This window comes from Phyllostomus discolor, chromosome 10 (genome assembly GCF_004126475.2).
Source record: "Phyllostomus discolor isolate MPI-MPIP mPhyDis1 chromosome 10, mPhyDis1.pri.v3, whole genome shotgun sequence".
Lineage (NCBI taxonomy): Eukaryota > Metazoa > Chordata > Mammalia > Chiroptera > Phyllostomidae > Phyllostomus > Phyllostomus discolor.
The window spans coordinates 89,129,816-89,146,322 of NC_040912.2; the positions used below are offsets into that span (position 1 = coordinate 89,129,816).

The following is a 16,507-nucleotide window of genomic DNA, read 5'->3' on the forward strand; positions in this document are numbered from 1 at the left end:
ACAAGCTGTGAGACCTTTAGAAACTCTCAGTGTGTTTGGCCATAATTATATGCATCTCTGAAGGACGCATGGTAAGAACTGACTTTATTTTTTTTTTAACAGTTTACAACCTCTAAGTTCTTTGATTCCTTCTGTGCTGGGGCATCTGTAACAGATGAGGAGAAGCTGCTGGTGCTGTTCTCTTTCGTGGAGTAATTCATCAGCCGGCGTTTACCGAGGGCCCGCTCTGTCTCCCGTGCTGGCCCAGGTCTTACCCAGATAACGGACCAAACGGAATTTAGAATCCACTTGAGGTGCAGTGAGTAATTAGAAGACAAAACAAAAGCACACGTCACAGGTCTCACTCCAGGACCCTCTCTGGCCTCCTCCCGGGTAACTGCAGGCTGTCCCTCAAACAGTTTCAAACCCTCTACCTCCGTCAGCACAGGCCTCTTTTCTGGAGTCCTTCGAGAGCCAAAACCTCCAGCCTTTGCGCAAACACTATCTGTCACAAACTGCCTCTGATAGGGAGATTTCTCGCCAGCTTAACTCACAACAAACACTGCCTTCCGTGGAGACTAGCAGGTTTCCCAGAAAAAATAGTAAGTTAAACAGTGAGGATAATAGCAAAACCGTAGCAAGCATTTAAAGTGCTTAGCACACTGTTGGTTTTGAATCAGCTGTAAAAAAATGTCAGAAAGATTCATTTTCATTTCTTCATTGTACAAATATTAAAAATATACATAAACACAATATATCTATTTCAACCCAGTGCAAAAAAAAATAAAAATTTCAGAAAGTCAGGCATTGGAGAGAATGTATTCAGACAAAAAGGCATTCAAATGGCTTAAAGACAATAATACGTGTTTTGTTTATTTGACCCGTTAATGGGGAAATAAGAATTATTTGTCTCTATGTTATGTGCTTCCAAAGGTCTCTAGTTTGCAACTGTAATTCTCCATTGTAACTTAGCAACATTGTGTGGTGTCTTCACATACTAGACAGATGCCCAGGGCCAAGTCCCGACTGTGCCACAAACACGCCCTGCGACCCTGGGTCTGCCTCACTTCCCAGACTTTCCGGTCCCCGGTTCCTTCAGCTATAGAATAAACAGATTAAACGAAGAGCTCTATCATTCATCCCAGTTGTAAACTTTCACTGTTCTATTTTAGTGGTTTGAATGTTCCGTTAAGCCAGAAGTAAACAGATGTGAATTTTAGATGTAAAAATAATTAAAATACCAGCAACCCACACGCATGTATTATGATAATTTCATGTGGTCATAATCTCAATAGGCTATGAAGTGAAGGTTGGAACAAAAATGAAAGGTCTTCAACGACACTAGAGGAAGTGGGTGTAGCCTTATTATGTCTGAGCCTGCCACACAAACAGCCTGCATGGCAAAGAGACTTAATTATAATAATTCTCTCCTCCGGGCTATTTTGTTTGAGGTTTTGTGCTGTCTACAGCTCTCTTAAATGACAATGATGACAGCTGCCCCTCTTGAAGATTATATATGCCAAATAGTTTATTCTTGCAGGGATGTTCGCGTTCACATGTAGACTGCTGACTTTTAAAATATTGAAAACCTGTTTCCACGGTACACATAGCGCTCAACCCACGCATAAAGCAGTGGATCCATTACCAACATCTGAGCAGAGTCTAGCCCTTTTAGCTGGTTCGTTGTAAAAGTTATCAGGTCCTCTGGTTTGACAGGGTCCCTTCTACTTGTCAAGGTCTTGGACCAAAAGTCTGTGTGTCCTGGGAAAGCCCAGGCGCCCTGTGTTTCAAAGTCAAGTTTGGGGGTGGTGGTGGGGGCTGGGGGTGGTGGTGGCAGTAACTTCATTAACACACTATGTAGCTGTAGAATCTCTTCTTGGTTCTTCACTGGTTACTGTTTTCATTATTTGGGGGGAAGAGGGACAAACCATATTGAATCTTTTGAATATAAGGTCAACATTGAATAGACATTTTTAAAAAAAATTAACCCTCTTTGCACTGGCTGGCATAGCTCAGTGGATTGAGCTCAGGCTTCGAACCAAAGCATCGCAGGTTCGACTCCCAGTTCAGGGCACATGCCTGGGTTGCAGGCCATGGCCCCCAGCAACCGCATATTGATGTTTCTCTCTCTCTCTCTTTCTCCCTCCCTTCCCTCTGTAAAGATAAATGGATAAACTCTTTAAAAAAAATTAACCCTCTCTACTGTGTGTGTGTGTGTGTGTGTGTGTGTAGCTTATGTGAAAATGTTGCCTTGTTGATAACTAGAAAACAAAGATCTATAAAGTTCTGCCTTAGGGAAGTATCTTTTCTTTAAGGGAAAATATTCTGTGTGGGCCATTGGAAGTCATTGGTGTCTCCCTACTTTTTGGACTATGGATATGTATGATACTTTCTAAGCCTGATCACATTGGAAACAGGATGTTTCCATCAGATAAAGAACATCAGATTAAATGTTCTTTATTAGTGAGTATCTGCGGGATGAGAATGCAGAGATGCCTGGCCAAGGGGTTGTTGTCCATTTGCTTTCAGGATAGTAGAAAGTGGTGAGCCAGTGAAAGAAGACATGGTACTTACTAGTGTAATATAATTAGTGTAATTTTTGTGCAAATTTTTCCAACTTGCTAAACTGACATTAATTATATTTTAAAAAATAACTTAAGCCTTTGGAAGCACAAACTATAAAAAATTTTAACTTGTTTTCATGGTAATTTTATTAATAGTATCTCCTCCTCTAAAGTTTTTAATCTTCCTAATCTAATAAAAAGTACAATTTTGCAGTGTTCTATAAAAGTTACTCATACTACTACTTTCTTTAACAAAAGAAACCTATAAATTTATGGGGTTTCATGCTTGTGTTAACTATTATTTTATTATTCTTTTGGTATTTTTTATATATTGATTAATTTGTCAGTCTACTGTCTTTGCTTGATTAGTGGGTTTCTTCAGGTCTGGACTTGCCATTCTAAGAATTATATCAATATAGAAAGGCCTCACTAACTTTCCAGATTACAGGGCTTGTGTTAGATGTGTGTTTTCTTCACCTGCGAATGAAATGGCCTTCTGGTCAGTGTGGAAATTACGTAAAGCCCCGAGTCAGACAATTGGACTTGCCGTATAGTGGTGTTCCATTTAGAGGTTAGATTCGAGAGAACTGAAACAGATCACCTAAAGCTTAAAACGCAGCAGCTGGAGACAGTCTCTGTTTGTGTCCTCCCACGTTCTCACAAAGCGGCCCTGAAAGCCGTTTCTGACTATTCCAACTGATTGGCATTCCCTTGTTCCGAATCCCTTCAGTGATTGCTTATTGAGCACCTGCTCGATAGCAGACAGGATTCTAGACAGCAGACGAAGGGGGTGGGGGGACAAACGCCGGAGGTGTCGTCTGACGGAGACGTCGTCTCTGCCCCGGGGGCTCTGTGTGAAGACGTGCATTCTGTTGTGCTGGAAGAAGGGGACCGTAGACTTTGAGGGACAGGGCACCACAGGTTAGCAACTTCATTAAGAAGTCTGGTTCTTTACTTTTAGTCCCTTGGAGACTAGGATTGTCTCCCTTTCAAAAATCACACAACCACGTGGAGGACAGAAGATACCTGAACAAACCCGAGGTGACGATAGGGGAAGGGGAGGCAGGGGAAGGGGCTGTTGGGTGGGCTTCCACCGCGTGCTGCTACAGCCCTCACTCCTGACGCCAGCCTTCTGCCCCGGCCAAGCTCAGCAGTTCATTACCCACAACCACGTGTCACACCCGCCCACGCTGGGGCGGGCCCTTCTCGTCCCTCCGTGTGCAAAGGTGTTCCTCCTTCCCTCCGGGCTCACCTAAGTCTGTATGTCCTTTCGAAGATTAACCTGTCCCTGAAACCTCAGGATACTCATGCAGTATATGCTCTTATTTCTGCGCAACTAACTGCTTTTAGTATTAGGCAAGTAGAGAGACCCGACTTCTAATTACATGTTCATGAGTAAAGGCAATGTCTTGAGGGTTTCACGCCCTTTATCCTTCGTTTCTCCGGGTTTGGTGTTAGAGCGCCCTGTCTAGAGCGGGTGAGCAGTGGGAGTGTGCTGTTACTTACGCATGGTAGAGACAGAAGGAGCTGAGAACCTCGCAGGCTCCTCCCCACCTGGGCACCTGTGATCTCTTAAAAGAAGTTTGATTCATAAGACAATGGGGAAGGCATTGTATAATTATACCCCCAAGTAAACTAACAAAATAAGATAAACTGAGCTCAAGCTTATTGTGAAACGAATGATTTTTACGATGTTTATATCGTAAGGTGAAAATTAATGACTGATACAGTTAGTGTAGAAACGTATAGTTGTATAGATGTGGACCAAAGATGCATGATTATTTTTTCATGGAAAACCGGGGCATAATGTGAGAGGTATAGTCAATATCTCTGCATTTAAATATTTCCATAAATAAATGCTTGTTGAAGGAACACCATCAGTATGCCATTAGCTTTTCTGGCTATGTAACTATAAAATTAAGTTATACAGTAATGAAACACTAAATTAGTTGCTGGGATTATGATTACTCCTCTATATAATTTCAGTTGGACCAGAAGCCATAGAAGGTAGTGATATACATTACATAGAGAGTGTGCCTCCAACAAAAATTGAAATTTAATTAGTGTGCAAATGAAAGTACTGAAACATAGTTGAGGTCAATATCGCAGGTAACACAGAAGAAAACTCCACCATGATTGTGGAACAGCTCTGAGGGCCAAGGGCATGAAAAACAGCATTTGAGAAATCAGGCTTTCTAAACGAATTGCTTGTCTTCAGCTAAAATAAAATCGCGAGCCAAGACAGAGGGAGACGTCAATTCAGGAGGTCACTTACTCTGGGATGGTAATTTATAAAGCACTTTAAAGAATTTCCAATAGTTCACAAAATAACACCTGTGAATACCCTCAAGGTGTCCTTTCTGATGTTGGGGGCGGGGCACACTGGATGTCCAGGTGTGGAATGTGCAGCGCTCCACCAGCAGGTGGAGGTGCGCGCACCTCTGCAGACCTGAGCAGGTGGGTGCTCTCGGCCGACTCCGAGGCTGAGGCTGAGCACGTGATTTTAGAGTGAGATGAAAGTCCCTCTATGCTCAGGGGTCACTGTCTCGCTTACATGAGGTCTCCAGCTGGTGCTGAAATGCTACACCTACCAAATGCAATGAGGAGGGGATTGTATTGTGGACTCTGAACAAGTCATATAGAAATGGGAGGAGGACCTATGGCAAAAGTAGTGCTGGGAAAAATGGCAAAGTAAATCAGAGTGGCTCTTCCGGCACACCGGCTGCCCTCTGTGCTGTCTCTTCTCTGAGCGACCCCTTCTCTGAGACCCCACCGCCGAGAACGGGCATGCTCCGGCACCTTGGCGCTCCCACCTGGGTCCTCTGACCAGCTGCATGGGCCTCGCCAATCACTTCTTAGAAACACAGAATCTCAGACTCCATCCCAGATCCAAAAAATCAGAATCTTCGTTCTAATGAGATTTTCAAGCGTTCCTTATGCACATAAAATTTGGAGAAGGACTGCTTTTGTGGACCAGTACCTCAGGAGATTCGTCACAGCAAGCAACTCTGATAATTCTGCTGTTCGTTATTCGGTATCATGCAAGCATAGTTCCAAGGTCGTGGTACTGGCAGGTGGTGGTTTTTATGTTGGGTTCTACAGACCCAAAGGTAGCTTTATAGACAAGGGTAAGATTTCACTTGAATTGTATTTAAAACCATTTTTAACTCATTGCAGAGGAAAAATAAATAAAGCACTTTCAAAGTGCTTTGAAGACTCCTAATAACATGCAGGTATGCTGTCCGATTGACATTAGTTAGATTCAAAATAAAAGTTCTTCCACCAACCCCTGTTTGATTAGGGAACATCCATAGAGCACAACGAGATCCGAATGCCAGCTTTCTCAGTGCTCTGCAGTTAAAATCAAGTCTGGCCCTGGCTGGCGTAGCTCAGTGGATTGAGCACAGGCTGCAAACCAAAGCATCGCAGGTTCGATTCCCAGTCAGGGCACATGCCTGGGTTGCAGGCACGGCCCCCTGCAACCGCACATTGATGTTTCTCTTTCTCCCTCCCTTCCCTCTCAATAAATAAATAAATAAATAAATAAATAAATAAATCTTGGAGGGAAAAAAAAAAACAAAGAAAAAAATCAAGTCTGGAAATGAAAGATACTCGGGGCAAAATAAACCTGCAGCCATCATTCAGAACCCTGGGCAGAACTGTTGCATCCATCCCAGCAGCCTCCACACGGTCCAAGAGTGAGCGAGTCTCTGTCAAGTAATCGTTGCACAGTAGAACTTGCAAAGTAGAGTTTTGATTGGTTTTATGTACTGAGAGATGCAAATACATTTTTTTAAGTGTGTTCTGATTCTAAAGCGTTCGGGGCAGCCTCAGCACAGAAGATTCCCACGGACAGAGTGCCTGATGCCAGGACAAAGGGGGCACAGAGTTCACTTGATGCATCACTTGCTCCCAGGCCTTTGCCCACAGCCTGCTGGCCCCTGCCGACTTCCCCGTGTGTGCCTGGCCCCGGTCGAGAAGTTCTCACGTAGCAGCAGTAGAGGCGTTTGGATTCCTCGCTTTCACGAGAAGCAAACTTTCAAGCTAGGACACGGCACGGAACAGAACATACACTCCATGGGGCCGACTGAAACGATTAGTTTACTCACACATCGGTCTGGATTTAAGACTAAAATCATCCATAAGAATAGCCCATATTTCTTAGAATAAAAGGGATGTTTCCTCCTCCGGACTTACTTTAGTTGCTCGGCATAACTTTCTGGCACTGAATTCACCGGTTTCTTCAGTCACCCCATTGGTAGAGGTTTACTGAGAGTGGGGTGGGCACCTTGTCATGCGAGGAATCATCGGATAAAAACTCCCAACTGCAAAGTGTCACCATTTAGAAGAAACGTGTCCTCGGGCAAATCATCACGGACAATGTGATAATGTCGTACTGGAGACACGCAGATGGCTGTGTGCCAGTGCAGGAGAAGGCACAAGTCATCAGAAAGGGGGAAGCTAGGTGAATCTGTGTTTCGTTTGGCTGGGTAATTGGTCCTAACATTTTTTAAATATTCTGATAAAATATTAGGGTTTGAAACTACGTTTGAAGGTTCAACCTGGTTTGGAAGCAAAACATTTCTCACCATTAAAAATGGCAGTCACCATTAGAATGCCAGTCATCAGCATATGGATCGTGTCGGATTAAGAAATACAAATGATAAAAAACATTAAAAATAAAATATTAAAATCTCATTTAACCAACAGATCACTTTTAAAGAACTCCTCAATGCTAACTTTTAAAAATGTTTAGCTAATCTCGCTTGTTAGGTATATGCTAACTTACTGTGTAAGTACACAGTGATCTTTTTTTTTTTCATTGAGACACAGATTTTCTGCTTTGTACATAGAGTGCATTTAGGTTCCGACCTGGGTTTCCTTTGCAGCGCACTACACTGCTATCCTACTTCCCACAAGTTAACTGATACAATGAGCTGATGTAAATTAGTTTCACTGTTAGGCTGAGGTCATAGGAACCGACAACAGTTCGTCTATGCACAAAGGCATAGACATCCAACATCCAGTATTCCAAAGCTAAGCATCAAGGATGTGTCTTAGATTTATGTAGTTTTTACGTATCTGTCCCATTGCCTCTCCCCATGAGCTGGGCCATCAGGACTTCTCCAGGCAAGTGCCTTCGGCTGAGGCCTGCACCTCGGCACCCACGGAGGGTAGCAGCTGTGGGAATTGGCCCAAACAACACCTCGGGACCACCTGCCACTCACATTTTTACCTCCTTGTCATTGCTTCTTCGCTTGTGCTGCTGGGACAGTTTTCAACATTTTACTCCCAACTACTCTGGTATCCAGATTTCCCCAGTATTTCATGCGTCTCTGATGAGCGTGAAGGTCTGCGTGCATTGCATGGTCTTCTACCGCCACCTGGGTTGTAGGGCCTCTGGAAAGGGACCGTGTCTGCAGTCTGATGACACCATGCCCAGCACCACCACTGAGTGCCTCTTACGTGTGCGGTGTCGACGGAGTGACATCAGCATAGGGCTGGTACAGCATGTTCCTGTGTCCCCTTTAAGTTACACCGTAGGACACGACAAAGGAGCCTTTCTTTGCATGGCATGCTGGGATGCCTGAGAGGTCCATACATCTGTGTATATCTGAAGGTCGGTGGATTTGCCCTCATGGAGGTGGCAGAATCAGGGAGCAGAGGTGCCCCCCGCCAGCAGTGGTGCCCACAATCCAGGAGATGCCAGCTGTGATGTTGTCACCAAAGACCCGTCTGGCATGAGGGCTCCAAGGTGGAAAGTAGATGCTCCCACTTGGAGCCACAGGAGAGAAGCAAAAACTAGTGACATAGCGCCACCTGCTGGAAAGAAAAGATAGGCCTCTAATTGCCAGAATATTGAGCTGTTAACTCAAAGTGGGCACAGCTGTACCTCAATGAGAAAGCTGGTTGCCGCGTCACATGCACCAGCAGAAGTGCATCTACTAATCAAACAGCATGAAAAAAAAAAACACAGCCATGTGGTGTCACCAAAGTGAAATGACAATTCTCCAGGAACCTCACGCCAAGGCATGGAAGATCAGGATCTAACTGTTAAAGAATTCAAAACAGCTGATACAAAGAAATGCGACAAGCTACAAGAAAACTCAAAAAGGCGATTCAGTGAACTGAAGGATAAAATTAATGAATGGGAGGGGTGCTGCACGGAAGAGACTGAAATTCTAAACAAGAACTACACAGAACTTGTGGAATGAAAGACTCCAGTGAATGAGACGAGGAATGCACTAGAAAGTATCCGTAATAATGCTGATCACTGCGATCACTGATTCTCTTCACCTGGAAGAGAATCAGTGATCGGGAAGGTGGGGATCTAGAAATGATTTCGAAGAAGACGAGAGAGAACTAAGATTTTTTAAAATTAAGGAAAACCTATGAGAGTTCTTAGACTCCATTAGGAGAGCCAAAATAAGAGTGAATACTGGTTATACCACAAGGAGAAGGCGGGGGCAGAAGGGTGATTTAAGAAAACAATAGCTGAGAACTTCCCAGACCTGGGGGAGGACCTCGGCATGCGAGTCCATGAAGCTGTTAGATCACGCCACCATCGCAGTGCCAAGAGATCTTCTCCAAGACATATTCTAATGGGGCTGTCAAAAGTTAATGACAAAGAAAGAATCTGTAGGGCATTGGAGGAAAAAAACAAAGTACTCTACAAAGGAATCCCCACTGGACAATAAGCACATTTCTAAGCAGAAGCTCTACAGGGGAGGAGAGAGTGGGATGACGTATTCCATCCAAGTATTGGAAGGTAAGCATTGCCAGCCAAGAATACTACGCCCAGCAAAGTGATCCTTCAGAAAATACAGGAGAGGCAGAGGCTTTCCCAGACAAACAGAAGGGGAGTGAGTTCGCCAGATCTGCATTACAAGAAATGTTACCAGGAGTTCTGCGCCTTGAAAGAAAAAGACAAAAGTACAAAAAACAAAATTGAGTAAGGTGATAAAAAGACAGAACTAGAAAATTGTAACTGTACTTTAAAATAGGATGTTAAATCATCAAAGATAGCATGAAGGTTAAAAATGCATTAAAACTTGGTAATGAACTTGCAGCAAAAAGGGATCATTGGTGACAACAATAGTATAAAAATGAGGAGGGAAATGATGGAGCCTGAATATACAAGTGAAAATAAGTTGCTATCAACAGGAAAAAAAGGACTATTTTTATCTATGAAACATTTTATACAGATCTCATGGTAACCGCAAAACAAAAATCTAGAATAAAGACGCAAAACATATAAAAAGGGGGAAAACTTGACCACATCATCCTAAAAAATCACCAACTTCAAAAGGTAGAGAGAAACACAAGGAAAAATAAATGATGGAGATACAAAACAACCAGAACATGAGAGATAATGGCCATCCTAAGCCCTCATATATCAATAATTACCCCGAGTAGAAATGGATTGAACGCACCTATCAAAGGCCCAGAGGAGCTACGTGAACTGAAAAACAAAGTCCAACTACAGCCCGCTTTCAGGAGGCTCATTTTGGTCCCAACGACAGGCAGGGGCTCGGAGTGAAGGGGTGGGCGGGAACGGTCCAAGCAAACGGGACCCAGCAGTAAGCAGGAACGGTCCTACTCCTCTCAGACACCCAGACTTCAGGTCAACAAGGTAACGAGAGACAAAGAGGGCTGGTGTACGATAAAGAAGAGGCCAGCCTATCAAAAAGATACAACGGTTATAAATACGTATGCTCCCAACAGGGGAGCACGAAAATACATTCATACTGGCATATGTTAATAGAGAAATAGAAAACAATGCAATAACAGTGGGGAACTTCAGGACCTCTCTATGAGCAATGGTTAGAACATCCAGCTAGAAGATAAACAAGGAAACGGGGGATTTAAAGCAACTGTCGAAAAAAGAACTAAACGCACACTCATAGAAGATTCCTTCCAACAGCAGCAGGACACACGTATTTCTCAAGGGCACCTGGGACGTTCTTCAGGAGAGATTACATAATAAGCCATAAAACTAATCTGGGTTTTCTCAGACCACACTGGCAAAAATTACAAACCAACGATAAGAGGAAAGTGAGTAGATCTTCAAATATATGGAAACTCAACCACACACTTATAACCAGTGGTTCAAGGAAGAGACCCAAAGGGAAACAAAAATTCACCTGGAAACAAGTGAATATGAAAATACAGCATTTCAAAGTGTGTGGGACGCAGAAAAAGCAGTTCTCAGAGGAAAGTTTGTAGCAATAAGCACATAGATGAAGACATTAGAAAACTCTTAAAGGAACAAGCTATCTTTACAGCTCAGGAAACAAGAAAAAGGAAAAAAATTGAGCCCAAACTTTGTAGAAGGAAGGAAATAATAAAAATCAGAGCAGAAATAAATGAAATGGAGACCAGAAAAACTATAGACAGGATCAACAAATCTAAAAGCTGGTTCTTGAAAAATATAAACAAAATTGACAAATCTTTAGCTACACTATGAAAAAAGAGAGAAGACTTAAATAAATAAAATTGGAAGCAAAACAAGAGACCTTACAACTGCTATCACAAAAATATAGAGAGCTTACACAGTTCAATGCCAAAAACAACAACAACAACAACGAAACAATCCAATTAAAAAATGGGCAAAGGACCTGAATAGACACTTCTCCAAGGGGGACATACAGATGGCCCATAGACATATGAAAAGACACTTAATGTCACTAATCGCCAGAGAAATGAAAATTAAAACCAGAATGAGATACCACCTCGAACCTGTCAGAATGGCCATCATTAATAAACCAGCAAACAACAAGTGCTGGCGAGGATGAGGAGAAAAGTGAACCCTAGTGCGCTGTTGGTGGGAATGCAGTGCGGTCAGCCGCTGTGGAGAACAGATGGAGTGTCCTCAAAAATTTTTCAAAATGAAACTGCTTCATAACCCAGGGTTCCCACTTCTGGGGATATACACAAAAAAAAAACCCTAAACAATAATTCAAAAGAATATACATGCACCCTGTGTTCATCTCAGTGTCATTTACAGTAGCCAAAACTTGGAAGCAAGCAGCCCACATGCCCGTCAGTACATGAGTGGATAAAAAAAGCCATGATACGTGTACACAATGTAATAATACTTGGCTGTAAAAAGAAGAAGAAAGCCTTACTTGGCAACAGCAAGGGTGGACCTGAAGAGTATTATACGAAATGAAATAAGTCAGTCAGAGAAAGACAAATACCATATGATTTCACTTCTGTGTGGAATCTAAAGAACAAAATAAAATAAAATAAATAAATAAAAAATAAAAATAATAAAAATAATAAATAAATAAAATAAAAAAACAAAATGGAAATAAACTCGCAGGCACTGAGAACAGACTGACAGCTGTCAGAGGGGAGGGGGTTGGGGGACTGGGTGAAAAAGGTGAAGGGGGAGGAGGAGAGAGAGAGAGGGAGAGAGAGAATGAGAGAATTGGAAGAGTCTACTATGAACAATTTTATGCTAAACACCACATCCATCCAAACTGGTAGACATAAAACAGGCTGGTACCACGTCCTAGTGTGGTGGATAAAAATTCAGGAGGGTTATCTAGGGAGTGAGGGGTCCCAGCCCAGGGTTCCAGTGTCAGTAAAATAAGTCCCCACAACTTCTGCCTGCAAAAGCCAGCAGAGATGGAGTTGGTGTTAGAAACTTCTAGAGCCCCAGGCAGTTCCTCTTAAAGAACCCACACACGGACTCACCTACTCAGACTCACTCCCTCGGGGCTCCAGCACCGGGTGGCAGCTTGAAGGGCACCAGGGCATACAGGGAGGAACTGAAGTGTCTGGCATGAAGCAAGGACTCGTGACCCACGGACATAAACAATGGTGTGGGGATTGCCTGAGGGAGTGGGGGGTGCTCGGTGGGATGGAGCAAAGAGGAAAAAAATTGGGACAACTATAATAGTATATTCAATAAAATATTGCTGTAAAAAAGTATCAGTTTGTGGAGGAATGGATGGGAGGTATTAGGAGATAAGAACAGAAGGAAGGCAAGAGTTTGTGCTGTTGAAACAGGAGTATTTCTCAAAAAGAAAGAGTCAGCTTCACAATTGCTAGGGTACAGGCAAGCACTGAACTTGCGCCCTGATAGCCACGGTCCAGATACTCAGACCTCCCATTCATTCATTGACCCTGTATTTACTGCCTGGTCATTATCCAGATTATGAACATTTCTCATACGAGAAAACTGTGATTCAGAAATTTAAATTACACCCTGGCTGGTGTAGCTCAGTGGATTGAGTGCGGGCCTGCAAATTGAAAGGTCACTGGTTCAATTCCCAGTCAGGGTACATGCCTGGGCTGCGGGCCAGGTCCCCAGTAGGCAACCACACATTGATGTTTCTCTCCCTCTCTTTCTCCTTCCCTTCCCCTCTCTCTAAAAATAAATAAATAAAACCTTAAAAAAAGAAATTTAAATTACATAGTCACAATGGCCCAGCTGGTAAATAGAAAGGCCAAGATTTGAACTCAAAATCTGCACTTCCCCCCTACGTTCTGCTTGCTGCCTTTTGAAGTTAGTGCCAGCGTAGGGGAAAGGGTGAGGAAGACTTAGAAATCTTTTCTTATTAGGCTGGTATATTATCATCGCTTTCGCCACAGCATCATTTCAAAAACTCAGATTGCTGTGGAAAGCTCAGTGTTACCCCTTCCTGACTTGGTCTTGGCCTTGACACAGAATAGGACAGGAACCAAGAGGGCTAATCTTTCATCTCTCCCCGGGAGGAAGTTTCGCTAGTGTCTTTTGTTTTGGGGCAGAAAGGAAAAACGAAATGAATCTCACCGTGAGATGCAAATGAATCTCTCAACTGTTTGTTAATTTCTACTGTTTACTCCAAAGTGGGAAACACCAGGCCTGTGATACATCATCTTTTGTGCGCCTGGCACCTTCCATCACGAATCCTATTAATCTGCTCAAACTAACAAGGATTAATTGTCTCGGTAAGGCAACCTGGCGTTGAAGTGATACATGGCTCAGACAGCTTGGAGTCTGGCCACTCATAAATCTCCTGTTCCGCTGGCTTATTTGTGTTTGTCTCTTTCTCTGACAGATGTGTGCCCAATCACTGTGAGCACGGTGGGAAGTGCTCCCAAACATGGGACAGCTTCAAGTGCACTTGCGATGAGACGGGATACAGTGGGGCCACCTGCCACAACTGTGAGTGCCAACGCATCTCCCTTTGAACTTGTAATTGCATGACGTCCCCGGGTCTTCAGCCGCGCGTTAAAACTCAGCAGCCCGCCCCATCCACGCACTAAATCACTCGATCCCGGAGAGCACGGATGTGCGGTTGTTTCTCCAGGACCGCATTCCAGTTGTCAAAATCGATTCTTTCACGCCCGGTGACTCAAAAAAACAAAGCTGGGGAGGGGGGTCGTTTCCAGCATTCGGTAAACGGGTAGTGGAAATTGGAATGCTGATCTTGGGGTCGAATCAGTGTGTCTGTCTGGGTAGGTTGGGAAGTGACGTGAGTGTGACGTCTGTCATGGGATGCCCACGCGTCAGCCCCTCAGAGAGAGCGCCAGGCAGGGCGGCCTCTGGACTGCTGGCTTCTGGGAAATCATCTCGTTCTCTGTCACAACGATTGGGCTGCATTTTTTTTTGGTCAGAACAAGATGAGCTAGCAAGGAGAGGGAAGTCCATTGAAGTGGTATATCTGAAATAAAGGAAGACCATTTTTTAAAAATATTAAAACTGAAAAGTAGTAGGCAAGGATGACTAGTACAACACACAAGGGCCTCCTTTTGTGCGATAGCTTTACCCTGAAAAGGTCAGTCCACTCAATGTCTTGTTGACTGACAACACTGTTGATTCCAAGAACATTTTTAAAGGCTTAGAATACTAAGTCCATAATGGTAATGTTAACTTTCCAAAAATGCAGCGCTGGTCACAAAGCACTTTTGAAAACGGATTTGCCGGAGAACGTACAGTGGGGAGGGAACGAGTTCATCTGTCTTCTGCGTGTGCGTGGGGAGGGGGCGGGGGGTCTGCGTGTGCGTGGGGAGGGGGCGGGGTGGGGGGGAGAGGAAGAGTCTCCTTCTGTCCTTTCTCAGTGTCCCGAAAACCTGGAGATCTAACACCTAAACCCTCCAGTTATGCGGACTGCCTTCTCTTCCCTTTTAAGAAACGAAGACAAGCAAATACCATCAGAACAGGGCTCTGGGGGGAGTAAAAATGCAGTGTCCTTCTCTGAGCCCTTTCTGCCCTTGTTTGTAGTCACGTGCGGTCAGAAACTGTGCTCAGGAACATGGGGAGACCTTCAGCAAGAAAAAATATTTGTAATTATTTTATTGCGCTTCTTTATGTTTTTCGGAAGACATTTTAAAACATAAGGACTAGAAGGAGACAAAAAGGACTAAAAAGTTAACAATAATAGAAAGACATACAGAAGAATAAAAATGGATAGACACTTAGTAATTCATCAACAATAAAGTATATGCATATGTATGAATGTGAGAAAGCATTTTAATGAATAAAGAACAACACTGACATTGAAATTAATTAAACAAAGGAGTTATAACTAAAATTGCCTTTCCAATCATATCAAATGTTAACTTTCAGTATATAATTCGCATTATATGGTAACTTTGAATTAGGTAATTTGTATAAAACTAAGTACTTTTACTTCACCAGCATTATTTACATAGTATTGTCTATAAATACCACCTCTTAACTGTAAGGGACTTTGTTTCTGAATGTGGAAATTTTGAAGACAAGAAGTGAGAAATCAGTGGTCATTATAAGGGTTTCCTATCTCCAGTGACCATTTTGATATTGAATTAAAAAGGAAATAACTATTTTTATAGCTGCTGAACTCCACAGCAAAAAAAGAATTTAATATCCAACATTCTGAAAAATTTAAATATGCTACTGGTTGAATAGTTGGGTGGTTGTTTTTTTTAAAATAGTAATCGCTCCAAGTATTAGGAACATACTGAGTGCATTTAGGTTGGTCTCTAGTTCAAGTTCTAGATGCAAAAGAGGAAGATTATCCCCTCCTTGCTGTCTATTCCCACTCACTCCGTGCTCCCTTTTTGCACCCATAACAGTAGAACCTTCCATTGTAACAATGGGACCCTGAGCCCTTGTCCTCTCTGAAGGAGGCCAAAATTGTGAGCATCCAGTGTGTGCCTCAGTAGAGCTTAGAAGCCCATAGCACACAAGTCGAGAAAGGGTCAATCGGACACTATTTTGTTGTGAAAAAAAAAAGTGTAGTTTATGGAAGGGTAAGTGCTTCCTAAGAAACTGATAGATTTTTTGTATCTGTTAGCTACTTCCACGGATTAGTTAAAAGTTGGGAGTGTCTGGCCCAGCTCATAACAATGTAAAAATATATAATCTATGCCCTTCAGGTTGATGCAGGATGAACAATTTTGCATTTTTTTCTTGGTCGGTGGCTGCGTGCATAGCAAGAACACTGAAGTGGAAAGACACCGCTCCATGCTCGCCGCGAGATAATCACGCGGGTGCCCTTCCTGCAAGTCCCTGACTCCTTCTGGACCTGCCTTCCTCCCTCTGTGGCCTGCATGCGACTGAGGTCTCTTGCAGTTCTAAGAGCTGATGAGCCTTACTTCTAGTGGCTTATGCTGCCTCCTGGGGTTGTGAACTTTGTTAGTAGCATTAAATAGTTTACCCCATTTCTGCAGAGAACTAAGCATGCCTTTTGAAAAGAAGTTGGTGAGGTCAAGAATGGCTAGGTCAAGTCTACAGCTGAGCGTAACTAAATATGTAGCAGAGCTTCACACATGACAATTAGGCCACTATTTCAGCACATGTTCCACCCTGGTCCAGGCTCGGTCGGGATGAGACATGTGTCTCTTGGTGACCCGTGGTCATCCAGGCTGGAGGTCGGCATCCAGGGTGGAACCTAGAAGCTCCTTCTGGATAGGTCCCACTGCCTGACTTTGAACTTGGTTGTACCACTTACCTATCATTCTCATAACCTTGAGTCCTTAAACTCTTT

At 43.3% G+C, this 16,507-nt stretch overlaps 1 protein-coding gene across 1 annotated transcript in view; it reads left to right on the forward strand.

The window, feature by feature from the left end:
* Positions 1–16,507, forward strand: part of CNTNAP2 (contactin associated protein 2) — a 1,722,722-nt gene that overhangs the window by 989,309 nt on the left and 716,906 nt on the right. Inside the window, exon 11 of the mRNA XM_028525626.2 lies at positions 13,595–13,701. Within this exon, the coding sequence (XP_028381427.1) occupies positions 13,595–13,701 (107 nt within the window). The remainder of the gene's footprint in view (positions 1–13,594; positions 13,702–16,507) is intronic.